This window comes from Larimichthys crocea, chromosome XVI, assembly GCF_000972845.2.
Source record: "Larimichthys crocea isolate SSNF chromosome XVI, L_crocea_2.0, whole genome shotgun sequence".
Classification (NCBI taxonomy): Eukaryota; Metazoa; Chordata; class Actinopteri; family Sciaenidae; genus Larimichthys; species Larimichthys crocea.
In genome coordinates this window covers 21,700,164-21,715,335 of record NC_040026.1, presented here as the reverse complement: position 1 = coordinate 21,715,335, position 15,172 = coordinate 21,700,164, and the positions used below count along the sequence as shown (strand labels likewise).

Here is a 15,172-nt window from a genome sequence, read left to right as displayed (position 1 = left end):
CAGTGGACTGTGGCCTACCTCTAGAAACTTGCTGGACCTCTGATGCTTGTTCAGGCAATCTTCCAGGAAGTCTCGGAGGGAGTGGTGATGCTGTTGCTGGAAGTACATTCTCTGGAGTTTCTCCTTGTCCTGGTGTGCTAAATCTGAATACTTGAGCCTGACCACTGCGTCCGGGGTGGAGCAGTTCAACAAGAGACATTTAGCTATATCGAAGACTTCTTCTTCCACGTTTTCCCCAGCAGATCCCACTTCATTTTCTGTGATCATCATTTCTTCGCCCTCAGAGATCACTTTGTTCCTGTCATCACATACCTCAGTGGATTCATCATTGTTCATTTCCATGGACTCAGTTGCTCCCTCTTTTTCAGCAATCTCTACGTCCATCAGTTCACCCAACTGATCGTCCTCCTTATCAGTGACCTCTTTCAGTTCATTTGGATTTGATTCAGTTGTTTCATTTGGTTCATCTTCTTCAAGTAAGTCATCATTTTCCTTCTGTTGGTGTTGTCCTACTGCACTCTGTGCAGCTTTTTGTGCTCGGCTTTCTAGCGCTTGCAAGAGAGCACTGGCACAGGCATCACCATGGTAGCCAACAAAAATGTCAGACAACTTGAAATCCTCTGAGGCCTCACCTGAGAATTCCTTCACCCACTCCTTTAGTTTGTGGAGAACCCTGTGTTGCCATGGTTCGAGATCGGTACTCCTATCAACCCTGTGTTTTTCAAGCCTGTTGATGAGGGGCATGGGAAAGTGCTCATAGACTTTCTTCTGGTCCTCCACTACCACCAGTCTGAAGTTTGTGTGGACACGACATTTGACTCTGTGAGAGCCGAGACCAAGATCAACGTATTGCTGCTTACTGAGGTAAACATAGTACTGGTTCAAAGCATCGTACAGGCTTTCATAAAGATTTTGCATGTTGAGGAGGATGACAGTGCGTCCGGTCTCCATGCATGTTTTCACACGGTTAACATTGCGGCAGATTTGGGCATATTCCTGGTCCTTTGGGAATCCTGAGCCAAAGACAATTTCAGGTGGTGGATAGTCTCCTTTGGCAAAGACTTGTTGTTGCAGGATATGAAGTGCTGCATTGTTGGTGGTCAGCAAAAGGAGGTAACGGCTCTCCTGGTTGCTTTCATAATCAAGATTCTTTTTCACCATTTGCAAGGTGTTTGGTCTTGGAATTTCCATCAAGTTTTGGAGAACCTCTTGGAAAAATATTACTGGGTCAAAACCCTCTGGCTGTCCACTGAAGTTACGCAAGATAGCCTCCACCAATTGTCCGCCATCTGGTTCTTGTTGGGTGGATTTGACTGCGGCAAAAAGCATTTTGACTAGGCTATAGTAATCCCTTAGCCCAAAGAATTGATTTTTTGAGGTCTCTTGACAGACGCTCAAGAAGGCCTTTGCCAAAGATGGGAAGAGGTGTTTGATTTTCAGGAGAATTTGGTTGGAGGATGAACAAATTCCCTTGGCAGTTTCCACAAGCTCGTCTTCACTTGGATCCCATCTGGACACAAATATTCCTCTGTTCATCTTTGCTGGGTCAAGAGCCCAGTTGGAAATGCCCACAAAGCCAACCTTCATGTGTGGATCTGGCTTGTCATTGTCAATGCAACCATCTTCTAGGAGAGGATGGAGGGTCTTCAGGGGCATTTGAGGAGAATCTTCTGCGAGTCCTATCTCATCAAGCACCACCACTGAAACATACTCATCCATGTTTTTGTCCTTCTGGAAGCGGGCGCAGTTCCTGAATGTCCCTATGATGCCCTCAGGACTTGAGTGAGGACTACACTGAAAGGAGACCATATGAACTTGCTTGAGTTTCTTGAATAGGCCACAGTGGGAGTTCTGGCCCTGCATGGCATCAGCAACCACTGTTTTAGCAAGAGACTTTGAGCTGCCTGGCTTGCCAACCAGAAAGAGTGGGATCCTGAGCTCAATGCAAACCACCATGAGAAACACATTCTCTTTGAGTGCGACATTTTTGGCTATGGTCTCTCTTGTCTGTATGTTTTTAAGGAAGATGTCTTGACAGGATGAGATTTCTTCCTGCAATGCTGCTGAAGAGCATAGAGGTTCTGGAAAGCACTTACAGATCACAGAGAGGTACTTCTCTTTGTCCACCAGAGATGGATAGTAGCAGACTCCAACTGAAAGAATCAAGCACTTCAGTGTTTTATGAGCCTCATTGAGTTGAGAGCAGTTGTTGAAAAGGACCTCGCTATGCTGGTAAAACCAAACTAGCACTTTCATCGACCTCTCCACATCTCTGAGACTCACAAAACTGCACTCATTTTTGCAACTCCGCATATATTTCTGGGAGGCTCCCAGCACGTTTGAGATGATGTCCTTGCAGACCACTGGCAAACGATGGTCGTGAACATTCTTCTGGACAATTTGTTTGATGTAGGAAAGCTCTGTTGAATCACTCAACTGACCAAAATCCCAAACCAAAGAAGCCATGCTTGGAGGCAGGGGATGAACTCTGTACACCAGCTGCCTCAGTGGGACTTTGCCCAGACGGTCTTCTGTTTGATCTGCCTTCACCCTGTACCCTAAACCTGCACGTTCCAAACGTTCCACCATCTCAGGTGAGTGCTTCCTGTAAGGATTGCAAGCAGCTATTATTTTTAAGCCACTGCCTGGCTTCAGAGGTTTCCCTTTCACTGATTTGTCACACAGGACTTCCTTGATGGCAAAAATGGCCTCTGTGGTGTTGGCTTCATCAAAGAACAAAATGGTGTCCAGCTTATGGATTTTGTGGTTCTTCTCAGCGAGTATCTCTGCCTCCCTCACCTTTCTGTAGATCATCTCAGCTGTAGTTCCACCATGTACCTTGACAAGTACCATGTTCTCTACTGGTCTTTCCTCCCTCTGGAGGGCACAAAGGAAACGGACTAATCTGGTTTTTCCACAGCCCGTCTCTCCCATGATCACAACTGGAATTTCACACCGGAATCTCATGTGTATGGCCAACATCTTCATCACATTGTCAGCAGTGAGCTCATACGTTGGGTCTGGATCAAATCTTCCAACCACCATCCCTTTCTTTGCACCAACAACACATGAAATCCTTCTGATTTTTTCTGGCCGGGGCAACTGATCAAATTTTTCAGTGAGACAGATTCCCTGCCGTTCCAAACCTTCCAAAAGTTGCACTGACATCACATCTTCTATCAGGACCTTGTTGCTCTGAGGATCAACTGCGCTGAGTGTGTTTCGCCCCAAAACCATCCTTACATTAAAGCCGAGGAAAGACATTGAGGATCTGTCTGCATTAAAGAAGATGTATGGATGAGACTCATTCTCCCAATGCTTCCGAATTGTCAGACGGGCAAGAAGGTCATCCTCCAGACTGTTATCAACGTGCAGCATGGGACTTTCATCAGACGTGTTCAGAGATGGCGAGGCAAAATCTCTTGCCATTAGAATCATGAACTTCACAATGAAGCCTTTGAAACCAGGCAGCTGGTCAGCCAGAAAATCTGGATCACAGAAAACTGAGTTCTCACAGTCTTTCAGCTGCACATTGAGGAACCAGGAGAAGTTCTTCAGCTCTGCCCAGGATGGATCTTGCATTCCACAGTATAACAGAAAATGATGGACACAGTCAGTGGGACTGCCCTCTCTCGATCCTTCCTGGTAGTTAAAACGATCCAGATTTTCATTCTTCCTGTACTTCTTTAAGTACTGATACGGCCTTTGAATCCCCTCGCTGCAAAACTCCTGCTCATCCATGAGCGGATCAACTGTCTTTTTTGTCGCCACCCCTCTACTGACCAACAACTGCATCACCTCTTTTGGAGGTCTACAATGGATGGTAGGCAGAATGTCAAGAAGTCCAAGCTTCATCTGGACGAGCAAATGAAACACAAAGATATGTGAAAACAAATTGCAGCTTGAGGTCATTTTTGTAATTTAGCTTTACATTCAATAATTTTATCACGCTTACAGACATACAGACAACAATTTTCTGACAGTGAACGCCCACACTGAAAAGAAGTTGTGATCTGAAATAGACATTGCTACCTGTTTTGGCCGGTTTTGAGGTGCTGTGTTTGTTCTCAAGACCTCCACAGTGATCAAGTGAGCTACATTTCTTCGCCACAGCATGCCATGGCTGTCACTCAAACAGCCCAGAACTAACAGATGGAACAGGAGCTCTTCCAGACCTGAACGCACCTGAGAGGTAACAAAAGTGACAAAGAAGACAGATTATGAAGTACCGCCAAAACCGGAACAGGCTGTCTACAGAGATAAATGCTTGTGCTTGCATACTTACTCCAGCGGTGTCGATGTGCAGGAGAACGGGGTCCTGGTCTCTCAAGGGTGCCAGTTTTTCTGATAGACTCTTTATCAAGGAGTCTATGTCAACGCATGGCTCAATCAGTCTGATCCTAACATGTTCTGCTCTGGGAGATTTCTGCTGAAACTTCTCAAACAATCGATCCACATAAAGGGATTTCCCTGTTGATAAAAGAAAAAAATAATTTTTTTCCTCAACTGCACATGCATTTTAATAACAGCATGCCAATATGGGTTAGTCTTACCAACTGCAGGGCGTACTGATGACACCATCCAGACTGAGAGATGATCAGGAGAAACCAGTGTGACAGGGTTTTGCAGGAGGCTGTTTTGTGTGAAGTGGTGACGTAGATATTTCCTGGCAGTCTCCGCTGTTAGACTCACACCAGCCTGTACTTTGTCATTGCTGAAGAAAGAGGGCACATATCTGTGCTGGTGCACAACCGGGCTGACTATTACCAAACGGTATTGCGGACTGGCACTTCTCTGAAGACCCTCAAAGAGCTCCCCCAAGGCCACACTGACGTCATATCCCAGCAACCCTGGATTGACAAGAGAGTAAATCTTGTGCCAGTTTTGTCGGGAGCCTTGGCCAAGAGCTCGGCGGAGAAAGATCTCCACCTGCTCCTCTGTGGTTTCTTCTCTGCAGACTAGAACCTCATCTGTAGATGGCAGAGGCTGCTCCGGACTTTGGATGTAAAAAGACAGGATGGTGGTAAAAACTTCTGCACTGGGACAAATCACAAGATTGGGCTTTCCTTCATGGAGAACCGGCGGAAGGTTCCTGGTTATCTGTTGCGGGTTCATTTCCGAGAGGCACGAGAGGAAGAGGGCCAAAGATGAAATGTCCAAGTACTCGCTGAGATACTGTGACATGTCATCCTTGAATTTACGCCAGAGTTTTTCAAGACTGTCCTCATCAAACCTCCTGACGGCATCATCTTCATCTTCGTCATCTGAAAACTCCATCAAATCATGAGCCTCTTCCGTGTCCTCTTCAGAGTGACCTGGTGAAGCTGGTGTGTAATACTGATCTTCATCGTCAGGCTCCATTTCCAATCCATCATGCTGTGAGGCCATACTTGCTGCATTAGTGAAAGCGACTCTGACATCAGTTAGAGTACACTGAGGCTTTATGGGAAACAGTAAATGCCATAGCTGTGGAGGAACTGATGCCTGCCGTTGACACACTTTGTGTATCCAGTGGCATAGGTACACGATCTGCTCTGAGGTGTAGTAGTTCAGCAGGCTGAAGCTGGAGCGCATGTTGCTGATGAAGGAGCGCCACTCGTTCTGGCAGCTCTCCATGGACTGAGCCAGCTTCTGTAGCTGCTCAGTCACCTCCCCGCAGTACACCATCTCTTTACCCATCAGGGATACGAAGGTGACTTTAATGCACGGCTGCTGCTGTGGGCAGCACTCGACCTCAGCACGCCATTCCCTGAAAAGCATGTTTCCAGATGTTTGCATCTGAAGAAGGATGGTGCCCAGTCGCTGAACTCCTTCAAAAACCTGCAGTGCATGCGGACAGGAGGGTTATACAAGTAATCCCAACAGATGAATCCAAACAGTGAACACAATAACTACAGGAAGTTTGTGTCAATCAAATTTAAATGAAATGCCACTGACCTCTGTGAACCTGTTGACTTGTTCTCGCCCGTGCTCCCCTTTGGATGACATGAGCATCAGTTTGTTCTGTAACTCCAGAAGGTCTTCAAGCTTGTAGCTCTTCTCCCTTCTGTCCTTCCTCACTGTGACGTGGACCATGTTTTGTAGACATCTCTGCAAACGAGTGAAATATCTTAACAAAGACCTACATCTTGGTACTTTTGACTTAGATTTGAATTAAAGGTTGTCCACTTACCTTCTCTGTGTTTACATCAGACCATCCTATGTGGTAAACTCCGTCAGCATTAATAGAAGAAGCCAAAGAGAGAGAGGACTGCTCCACAGAGCCGTGAGTCTCCTTCAGTGTTTTCAGCCAGCTCAGCAATCGAGTGGACTCCCTCTGGAAAACAAACCAAGTGGCATCATTGTCACTTTGCCACAGTTATGTTCCAGCTACATACAACAGAGGTGTAAATACCAGTTTGTCTGGTAGCTTCTCGTCTCTGTTCTGGGTTTCCCACACCGACAGAGCACACTTCATGAAATCCTTAAATCCAGCTCGAGGGGAGAGGGAGTAGAGCAGAGGGGCGTAACCCATCACTGCATCATGGAAACAGGCCACCTGGTCGATCTCTGTGTCATTCTCTCCAGCAGATATGGACGCCAGGTCAACATAGACCTTCACATCACTCATATCTGTTGAGGGGACAGAGAAGTGAGAAGACATGCATTGTGAAAACTAAACTCAGTTTTTGTCTTAGTCTGGAGACTTTGGTTCCTCACCTTTAAGGTTCTCTTTGACCCAGGTGACCAGAGTTTGGCTCGCTAGAAACTCTTCCAGACAGGCCGTGTGCTGCTTGGTGACTCTGGAGAGCTGCTGACTGGCATGAAACAGGTCGACAGTGAGGGAGCCCAGAGCCCTCTGCTTAAATGTGTCGTCTTCCTGTTGGATAGTTGTGCACAGAACTCAAGGATTATTCATTTTCTTCAAAAGAAAAGTTCATTTGTTTGCTTCTGTGAGACTACTGCAGCGTTCTTTTGACTGGCACAATGCAACTCTTTTGTAACACTTAATGTCAGATCATAAGACTCGTACCAGTTGGCTGAGAGTGTCGATTTCTGTGAAGTTCCCAGAAAGTTTCATTTTTTCAGCAATTTTCAGCATCGCACCGGCTGCAGCCGCCGCCTCGTGGAGCTGCCGATAATCCTGGATATGACTGAGTCTGAGATCCACCCAGTTCTCCTCAGATCTGATTCCCGATTCACGCAGCACCTCTGACATCAGACTCAGCTCCTTCTCTATTAGCTTCCCGTCTCCCTGGTCACCAATCTCCACCAAAACCTGATCGAGCTGCTTGAAAGTGATGCTTGCGTTCTCTATGCTGACACCGAGCTGCAAGAACTCTGCCAGCAGTGGATTCCAGATGTTTTCGCAGATCTGATTCAGGCTGACGGGGACAGGAGCTGGGCAGGGGTGCCTCGTAGACGCCAAAAGCGCAGCCCGCTCGACCCAGGAGGACAGAATCAGGCTGCTGTGATGCAGTTTGTGCATCTGGTCGGACATTTTCAGGACATTCATACTGGCTTTATACCAGAGGACCTGAGCAGGGTCCATCCTTCCCAACTTCCAATCAGCAACAATGGTCTCAACCTGCACCAGTTTGTTGAGGCCAACAGTCTTCAGATCTGCACTGTGCTGCTCCTCGAGAGTCGACATCTCAGGAACTGGTTAAATAAGAACCATGGTGATACAGGAAAGGATGCAGAAGACCCAAATCTCTGACTTAACATAACTCAAGTTAATAATGAGTCACACTTACCCGTGACGCTCTCTGTAACCTTTCCTATCATCTTTATCAGCGTATCCATCTTCTCTCTCCGCAACTCGAAGGAGTTGAAATCTTTCTCTCTCTGAGCCAGAACCACATCGGCATCGACAGGAACGGCTTCAGATTTGTTCTTTCTCTTGTCTGTGGAAAACATAAAGCAGCTATTATTAATTCGGGAAACTTTAATGTGGTGACCGCTGAAGACTGTTTATCATGTTAGGGTTCATACACTGCAGGTGAAGTCTCTTAAACTGCTCTCTATAGCGCAGGCAGCTCTGTAGGTGTCCCAGGGGCACGTGTCCTTGAAGCAGAGACTCCACCAGAGAATGCAGCGCAGCCAGGCAGCTGTGGACAACCTGCGCTGCGGTGTCATCCATCCGGATGGACTTCCAGTCACCTGAGCCAGAACAATGACAAAGACCAGTATGAAACTTTAGAAGCACCGACTAAAAACCTTCAGCAAATATGGAAAAAAAATATTGTGACTCTGCTGTTGCTTCGTTTGCTGTCTCCAGGGCTGCAGACCAATTACACAATTACACAACCGGGCAAGCCGGATCAGCAGCCTGTCCTGGGATGATCTCCACACATTTGCTTTGTGGCTTTTGTTTGTTTTACAGCACAAAATCCATGTAGCACATCTTCACTCATCCACTAACTCCACTGATGACTTTACAGATTCCTCCCAGACTTTTGTTTGTGTTTGTTTGTGATGATTTTGTGCGTTCCACAAGAGCCAGAGCGAAACAAAACACACGTGAATGAATGAAATAAACGATAAAATGAAATACCGTGAGACAGCAGCTGGTTTATGGCGGACTGTGGATCGAGCAGCTGGACTACAGGGTCGTCTCTGAATCGTGCTGCTGACTCAACCACAACAGCAGATGTGACGGCTTCAGGGAGGTCCTTCACCTTAGACCTGAGACTCCTCATCAGGTCTCCCTCCTGCCCGCTCTAAAAACATGAATGTACGATCATTAAACCTGCTTGGCTCGAGAAAAAAAATAAAAAAATGGGTTAAGAACTTCTTATGAACATCTGGAAGTGTTGTAAGTGTAAGTTTTAGAGCATCCTGTGCATCATGTGACGTGTGACGTGCAGATACTCTGTACAGATCATTGACATGTACTGTACCTGGCAGATTGTCTTGACAGCAGCCTGACACAGCTCATCAAAACAGCTCTGTACCACCTCGTGGCTTTTCCTTATTGCCGCCGAGGTAACGTCGAGACAGCAGACCAGAACTTTATCCTCCTCACTTGTCTGCAAAGAAAACCTGACATCAGACGTCTTCGAAACAAGACAAACGTCAGTTTTCCACTGATTAGGAAACATTCACTCACCTTGGAAATCCTCTTCTTCAGGTCTTTTTTCAGGCTCACACTCCATGTGGATGAAACTTCTTCAAGAGAGCACTCGACTTTGAGCAGCGCATCCCACATCTGAACATTCACAACAGTCATTATGATAAGAGGCATTACAGAGTCTAACAATCAATGTACGCTGTGATCATTTCATGTTTCTTCGCTGTCACAGCTCAAAGCTCGTGTTCATACGCGTACCTCAATTTCCTTTGAGTAGTTGAGTTGTTTCGATGTCACAAGAGGTTTTTCCAGCAGGTTCTCTCTCCACACACTGATCTGCTCCTGCACGCCATGTAGATGATCCTTTAAGGTTTTCTCCTCCTCTGGCGAAGACTGAAAGACACACAGTGAGTTAAAGTTACTGTTCCCACATGAGGCCGTCGGGCCGCAGAGGGAGAGATCGTTACCTCGTTTTTCGGTTCAGCATTCAGAATCTCCGCCAGTCTGAGCACGAGCTGATAGGACAGGACCGCAGTTTGGTACCAGGAGACGAGTCGCACAATCCCACATGTGGACTTCATCACACTGATGCTGCTCAGGAAGGCTGGTTTGATGTTCCCAGATCCAACCAGTCTGCAGACACAAAGCAAATGTTACAGAGAGCACAGTCCCATCATTCATCAGAGGGATTCAGGTGTTCTTACCTGTCCTGCTCTTTGTCGACCTTCTGCAGTATATGAGTCAAAGTTTTCTGAATGTGCTGCATGTAGAGAGGACAAATGTTCATTTTAAAGATAAAACAATGATATTTTAAATGTTAATTACTATTATTATTATTCATTATTATTATTTTCCACCTTTACATTCTCCTGTGCTCTGCTGTAATCCATTGGCTCTCCATATTTTCGCAGTCTGTACATCAGACTCTGGATCAGGTGTTCTGCAGGGATTTCTGTCCGCTCTGAAAATTCAGGAAGATCCTCGAATGCGACCAGAGACAACCAGCCAATCAGCAGCAGAGGATTCTCTTTGGCCATGGACAAGCGTGCCTGGATCAAATCCAGAGTTCTCCTGTGAAAAATTAAAATGTTCTTTCAGCAAAATATAAAAATGTAACCACAGTTTCAGGTAAATAAAGTTACTCTGAGATAAACTCACGTTCTTTTGTCAGAGTGGAACTGTATATTCTCCCTGAACCTGCTGAAATTGACATTTTCAAGTCCTGACCAGTTCTTTTCCTCGACCGTCGGACCAACTTTTGTGGCGTCAGCTCCTGAGTGTCTGAGTCTGAAGAGCAGAGGAACGAGCAGGACGAGCTCCGACACCGACTGCTGTGCACAGTGGTTCATCAAACCCAGCACAACACTGAAGGGACGACACAGAGAAGTGTGAGAATGTGTTATTAAGGTGCACACAACAATATCTACACGTCCAATAACCACTTACATTACAGTTTTTAAAAATGACGAAGCTTGAAGCTTTTGCTGAACTTACTATGGTGCATGTGGGAAAGAACAGAGGACCTCGTCCAGGTTTTTCTTGTCCATCGCAGCCTCTGAGGACACTCGATGACACAGCTCAGCCCAGCCTTTCACTCCAAGGTTGATTTTACAGTGTCTGGTAACCGTGAAAACAGACAGGCCCAGAAGAAGAGGACTGGCGCTCCCCCAGATGCTGGGGAATTTCTCCTTTAGCTCTCCTCTTAAGATGTGAACAAAAGTCTCTGAAATCAGCTCTGACATCTGTAAATACAAAGAACATTTGATCACTGGAGGTGAGACACAACGCGTGCTTTGAATTCTGCTCTTCTTGTTGCACCAACCTGGATCCCAGGAGGTCGGGAGTTGTCTGGGAATGTCACTCTTGTATGTGCAGAACCGAGGCTATTCATGAAATCCTGCAAGTTTCCACACAGGCTCTGAGTGCTCTGTTTGTCTGCTGGAGACCATCTCTGGAAGATTCTGTGCAGCAGGTCGATCGCTGAGGCCTGCCAGGCGTCTGACACCTCCACACCTTTCGATCGATTCATGCCAAATATTTGACGGCCGGTTTCTAATATAATTTGCATTGCGGAACCAGCCTCCAGGCGACTAATGAAGCCTTCATAAAGGTGCAACTCTAGATGAAACACAGGGAGGTACGTGATCAGGTTATGATTAAGATTAATCGACATTACATTCATCTACAGTGATGCCTGACTTACCTTTAATGTTGGGATCAAATGGAATTTGAGCAGATCTTGAGGCAATGCTTGAAATTTCTTTGTGTCGTTGTTTGACACCATACCAGTAAGTCCACCACCCGCCCCTCTGCAGTGTGCTTTCTTCAACGGAAAGACTTGCCTCTATCAGATATCCTCGCTCTTTTAGTCCACTGTAAAAAAAGAGTACATCAGCTTGTTATCAGAGTTCGTCAGGCCAAACCGTCGACGGTTCTTGAAGCCAGAGACAAGACTTTAATCTATCTGACCACAGTCTGCTGAACAATAATAATAACTGTACATAAACATGCATTCATTGATTCCTACTCACACGAAATGCTTCAACTCAAAGGGTAAGTACCCTCCATGATAACACAGAAGAAGCGTGTCATGCTTTTGGTCGAATCTGAACTTTTTGTCCAGCACAGCATAGATGTACAGGGTGAACATGGGAGCACCAGGTGGAGGTCTCACCGGGCTGTGATCACTGCGGAGGGAGAGAAATGCACGATTACGATCAGAGGTTCAACCACAGCTCCATGTCGGTCTTCATGTCAGTTTCTTACCGTGTGCTTTGGGATGGTTTCGTGGTTTCATCTGTCGCTTTGGAGCCTCGCATGTTGGACTGTTTATCACTCCCTCCTCCCGCAGACAGAACTTGTGCGTAAGACTTTAGTTTGGCATCTTTTTCAGCCTGGGCGTCTTCGGGCTGACCCGAGGTTCCTGCAGACGGATTCTCCTCCTCAGACTTTGACTCTTTCTTGAGCTTTTGCTCCGTGACTGAGCCTGATGACGCTCCATCATTGTCCGGGTTTTCTTTCATTGTCTTGTTTGACTCCTGTTCGTCTTGTTTTCGCTGTGACTCAGCAGCAGGTTGAGCCTTGTCATGGTTTGTGTCGTCTTGTTTTCGCTGTTGAGCCTCGTCATGGTTTGTGTCGTCTTGTTTTCGCTGTTGAGCCTCGTCATGGTTTGTGTCGTCTTGTTTTGGCTCAGAGAAGTCCGTCTGTGTTTCCTGGTCGCTCTGACAAGCGACTGGAGTTTGTGTGGATCTGTCTGTGGCTTTAAGTCTTCCTGTTTGGGTCTGAGCTTGCACCATCTTTGCACCAACTTTATGCTGTTGTTCTCGACTCTTTTCCACGGTGTGCGAGTTGTCTTCTTCTGTTCGGGTCCCCGCATGTTGTGTTTCTACAGGGACACTGTTTGCTGTCTCCACGACCTCCATCCATGCTTTTTCTTCTTTTACGTTTGAGCTCTTCTTTCTCCTCGGTTGTCTCCTCCTCCTCCTCTCTCCTTGAGCTTTCTTGCTCGGATTAGCTGATCCTTGTTCCTGTAACACACATCAACTAAACCTTTAACTGAGGATCATTTATCTGCTTTAACTTTTTGTTCATGGTGGTTTACGTGCTGTTAGAATATCAGGCGGGTTTTGTCTCAAACATTTCTACCTCATTCCTTTTTCGGGGTTTTTTGGTTGCAACACCCTCTTTTTTCTGGGACCCGGAGGTGCCGGGCCGGTTCCCCGCTCCGTCCTCCATCTGTAGGGACTCTTGTCACGGGGGAGCCCCTGTTCCCCTCTTCTCTGTCTCTGAATATAAAAATCACATGCAGGCAGTTGCAAAGTGCCAGTTAGGGAGTGTCAGTGCCTGACGGACTCTGTGCAGTCATAAATTATATTATAGCATTATCATAAACAAATGATGTCACAGAGTCTCAGTTCTGTACAAACCAATGAGGATTGTTTTTTCACTGCTTTTGCTGCAGATGAAACTCTCCAACCGTATATAAAGCAGATCAAATGAGCTCATTAAACATCTACAGCAGGGAAAGACAGACACAAAACATGTGACTGTATAAAATCTGATCATCAACAGCTCTGAATTACGCCACCTAGTGGCAAAGTTAGTTTCTGCATTCTGATCTTTGAAAAAAACATATTACATCACCGCATATCAGACAACATGTATCCAGATAAAATGAGCTCTGATGCTGCAGTTTGAGTTTGTCCTCAGCTGCATCATGCAGAGCTGTGCTTTGTGTTTTTATTGTCTGTCTGTGCAGGTTGGAGCATTCACACTTCACTGTACATGAAAGTTAGATCTGCTCTCTCCTGTCATATTGATTATTGATTGATGAGCTGTGACATTAAAATGCTGCTCACCTGTTAGAGCATCAGTAATAATATTACATTATTATGATCAGTAACAATCAAGCTGTCAGTTCAGGGTGTGTGTGGCCCATTAAGGAGATTTGTATGTTGTGTTTACGTACCTTTGGTGATGTGTTCAGGAGCAGGCTGCAGGTTTGTCAGGTAACAACTGCTCAATGTTTCCTGACCTGCTCTGACTTCCTACAGGGAGCTTCAAGGCACCGTCAACAAATTCATCCACCGCGGAAGAGGGCGGACAGACTCAGACATAAGCTGCAGGTGATGTATGAAAGCTGACTGCGTCAACATTAAAAACATGACCCGACATATGAACCTTCCTCAGCACGGTTCAGGTCAGTTTATTCGCAGCGGGAAACGTTTCCACGTCTTGATTTTAACGATCATTTGTGGACGGTCCCTGAAGCAGACGCAGCTCTCTCAGTTTCATTTCTGCCTCAAACCCATCAAACCTGAAACCTAGTGCTGCGTTCAAGTGCTCTGCAAGAAACAGTGCTGCGTTCACGTGCTCTGCAAGAAACGTAGTGCTGCGTTCAAGTGCTCTGCAAGAAACTTAGTGCTGCGTTCACGTGCTCTGCAAGAAACAGTGCTGCGTTCAAGTGCTCTGCAAGAAACTTAGTGCTGCGTTCAGGTGCTCAGCAAGAAACAGTGCTGCGTTCACGTGCTCTGCAAGAAACTTAGTGCTGCGTTCAAGTGCTCTGCAAGAAACCTAGTGCTGCGTTCAAGTGCTCTGCAAGAAACAGTGCTGCGTTCAAGTGCTCTGCAAGAGACTTAAATGCTGCGTTCAGGTGCTCATTGTGCAGAAATCAGACGCAGCTCTCTCAGTTTCATTTCTGCCTCAAACCCATCAAACCTGAAACTTAGTGCTGCGTTCAAGTGCTCTGCAAGAAACTTAGTCCTGCGTTCACGTGCTCTGCAAGAAACCTAGTGCTGCGTTCAAGTGCTCTGCAGGAACTTAGTGCTGCGTTCAAGTGCTCTGCAAGAAACGTAGTGCTGCGTTCAAGTGCTCTGCAAGAAACTTAGTGCTGCGTTCACGTGCTCTGCAAGAAACCCAGTGCTGCGTTCAAGTGCTCTGCAAGAAACTTAGTGCTGCGTTCACGTGCTCTGCAAGAAACTTAAATGCTGCGTTCAGGTGCTCGTTGTGCAGAAATCTGTTTTACTGTCACATCTGATGTTTATAGATTCATATTACTGCTGCATTAATGTGCAAGTTGTATTTTAGATGTTTAATGTTGAGCTCAGTAATCAAAAATATCTGATCAAAAAGAATTAAAGAGATTTTTATTTAATATCAGATACATGTGAAAATACACGACATGTCCAAAACAAACTCATTTCTATCCCACTGCTAAGACGAATAACAAAATTTAATAATTAAAATATAAATCATGACGACACAGACGGGCATTGTGTGAATGCTGCTGCTCAGACTGACTTCAACTTCAACTTTCTTTCTTTCTATAGCAGCTTTCATACAGAGCTGCAGCCCAAAGTGCTTCACAGAGCAGAATAACAACAGAAATACACAAAATCTAACTGTTATTAAGGTAAGACAGCAGTTACATGAAAACTAGAGATTAGAAGAAGAGTAAAAAGGATAAAACTACAACAATGAAACAAATAATAAGAAACATGAAGACCTACAGTTGCAGTAAATAAGAGCTGTACAGTGAATAAGCACCAGAGATAAAAGTCAAAAGTCTCTGTCTGATGAACCAGATGAATTTATTACATTTCATCAGATCTGCACGTGTCA

At 45.8% G+C, this 15,172-nt stretch overlaps 1 protein-coding gene and 1 long non-coding RNA gene across 7 annotated transcripts in view; one reads left to right on the top strand and one right to left on the bottom strand.

Moving 5' to 3' along the window:
- Positions 1 to 13,634, bottom strand: part of rnf213b (ring finger protein 213b) — a 27,112-nt gene extending 13,478 nt beyond the window's left edge. For 2 of the 6 annotated variants that reach the window (XM_019277745.2, XM_019277744.2), the window contains exons 1-26: positions 13,521 to 13,634; positions 12,698 to 12,837; positions 11,819 to 12,579; positions 11,584 to 11,739; positions 11,256 to 11,425; positions 10,875 to 11,170; positions 10,547 to 10,794; positions 10,211 to 10,417; positions 9,910 to 10,123; positions 9,757 to 9,812; positions 9,520 to 9,685; positions 9,311 to 9,445; positions 9,092 to 9,190; positions 8,883 to 9,011; positions 8,537 to 8,702; positions 7,975 to 8,142; positions 7,737 to 7,886; positions 7,013 to 7,641; positions 6,700 to 6,859; positions 6,395 to 6,612; positions 6,173 to 6,316; positions 5,938 to 6,090; positions 4,554 to 5,820; positions 4,286 to 4,470; positions 4,033 to 4,185; positions 19 to 3,855 (exon numbers count right to left, since the gene is read on the bottom strand). In XM_019277745.2, the coding sequence (XP_019133290.1) occupies positions 19 to 3,855; positions 4,033 to 4,185; positions 4,286 to 4,470; positions 4,554 to 5,820; positions 5,938 to 6,090; positions 6,173 to 6,316; positions 6,395 to 6,612; positions 6,700 to 6,859; positions 7,013 to 7,641; positions 7,737 to 7,886; positions 7,975 to 8,142; positions 8,537 to 8,702; positions 8,883 to 9,011; positions 9,092 to 9,190; positions 9,311 to 9,445; positions 9,520 to 9,685; positions 9,757 to 9,812; positions 9,910 to 10,123; positions 10,211 to 10,417; positions 10,547 to 10,794; positions 10,875 to 11,170; positions 11,256 to 11,425; positions 11,584 to 11,739; positions 11,819 to 12,579; positions 12,698 to 12,787 (9,957 nt within the window). In that variant the 5' untranslated portion in view covers positions 12,788 to 12,837; positions 13,521 to 13,634. The remainder of the gene's footprint in view (positions 1 to 18; positions 3,856 to 4,032; positions 4,186 to 4,285; positions 4,471 to 4,553; positions 5,821 to 5,937; positions 6,091 to 6,172; positions 6,317 to 6,394; positions 6,613 to 6,699; positions 6,860 to 7,012; positions 7,642 to 7,736; positions 7,887 to 7,974; positions 8,143 to 8,536; positions 8,703 to 8,882; positions 9,012 to 9,091; positions 9,191 to 9,310; positions 9,446 to 9,519; positions 9,686 to 9,756; positions 9,813 to 9,909; positions 10,124 to 10,210; positions 10,418 to 10,546; positions 10,795 to 10,874; positions 11,171 to 11,255; positions 11,426 to 11,583; positions 11,740 to 11,818; positions 12,580 to 12,697; positions 12,838 to 13,520) is intronic. The other 4 variants (XM_019277749.2, XM_019277750.2, XM_019277747.2 and 1 more) reach the window with 4 other exon arrangements.
- LOC113747820 (uncharacterized) overlaps positions 13,605 to 15,172 on the top strand; it is a 5,918-nt gene continuing 4,350 nt past the window's right edge. Inside the window, exon 1 of the long non-coding RNA XR_003463912.1 lies at positions 13,605 to 13,677. This is a non-coding gene — a long non-coding RNA (uncharacterized LOC113747820). The remainder of the gene's footprint in view (positions 13,678 to 15,172) is intronic.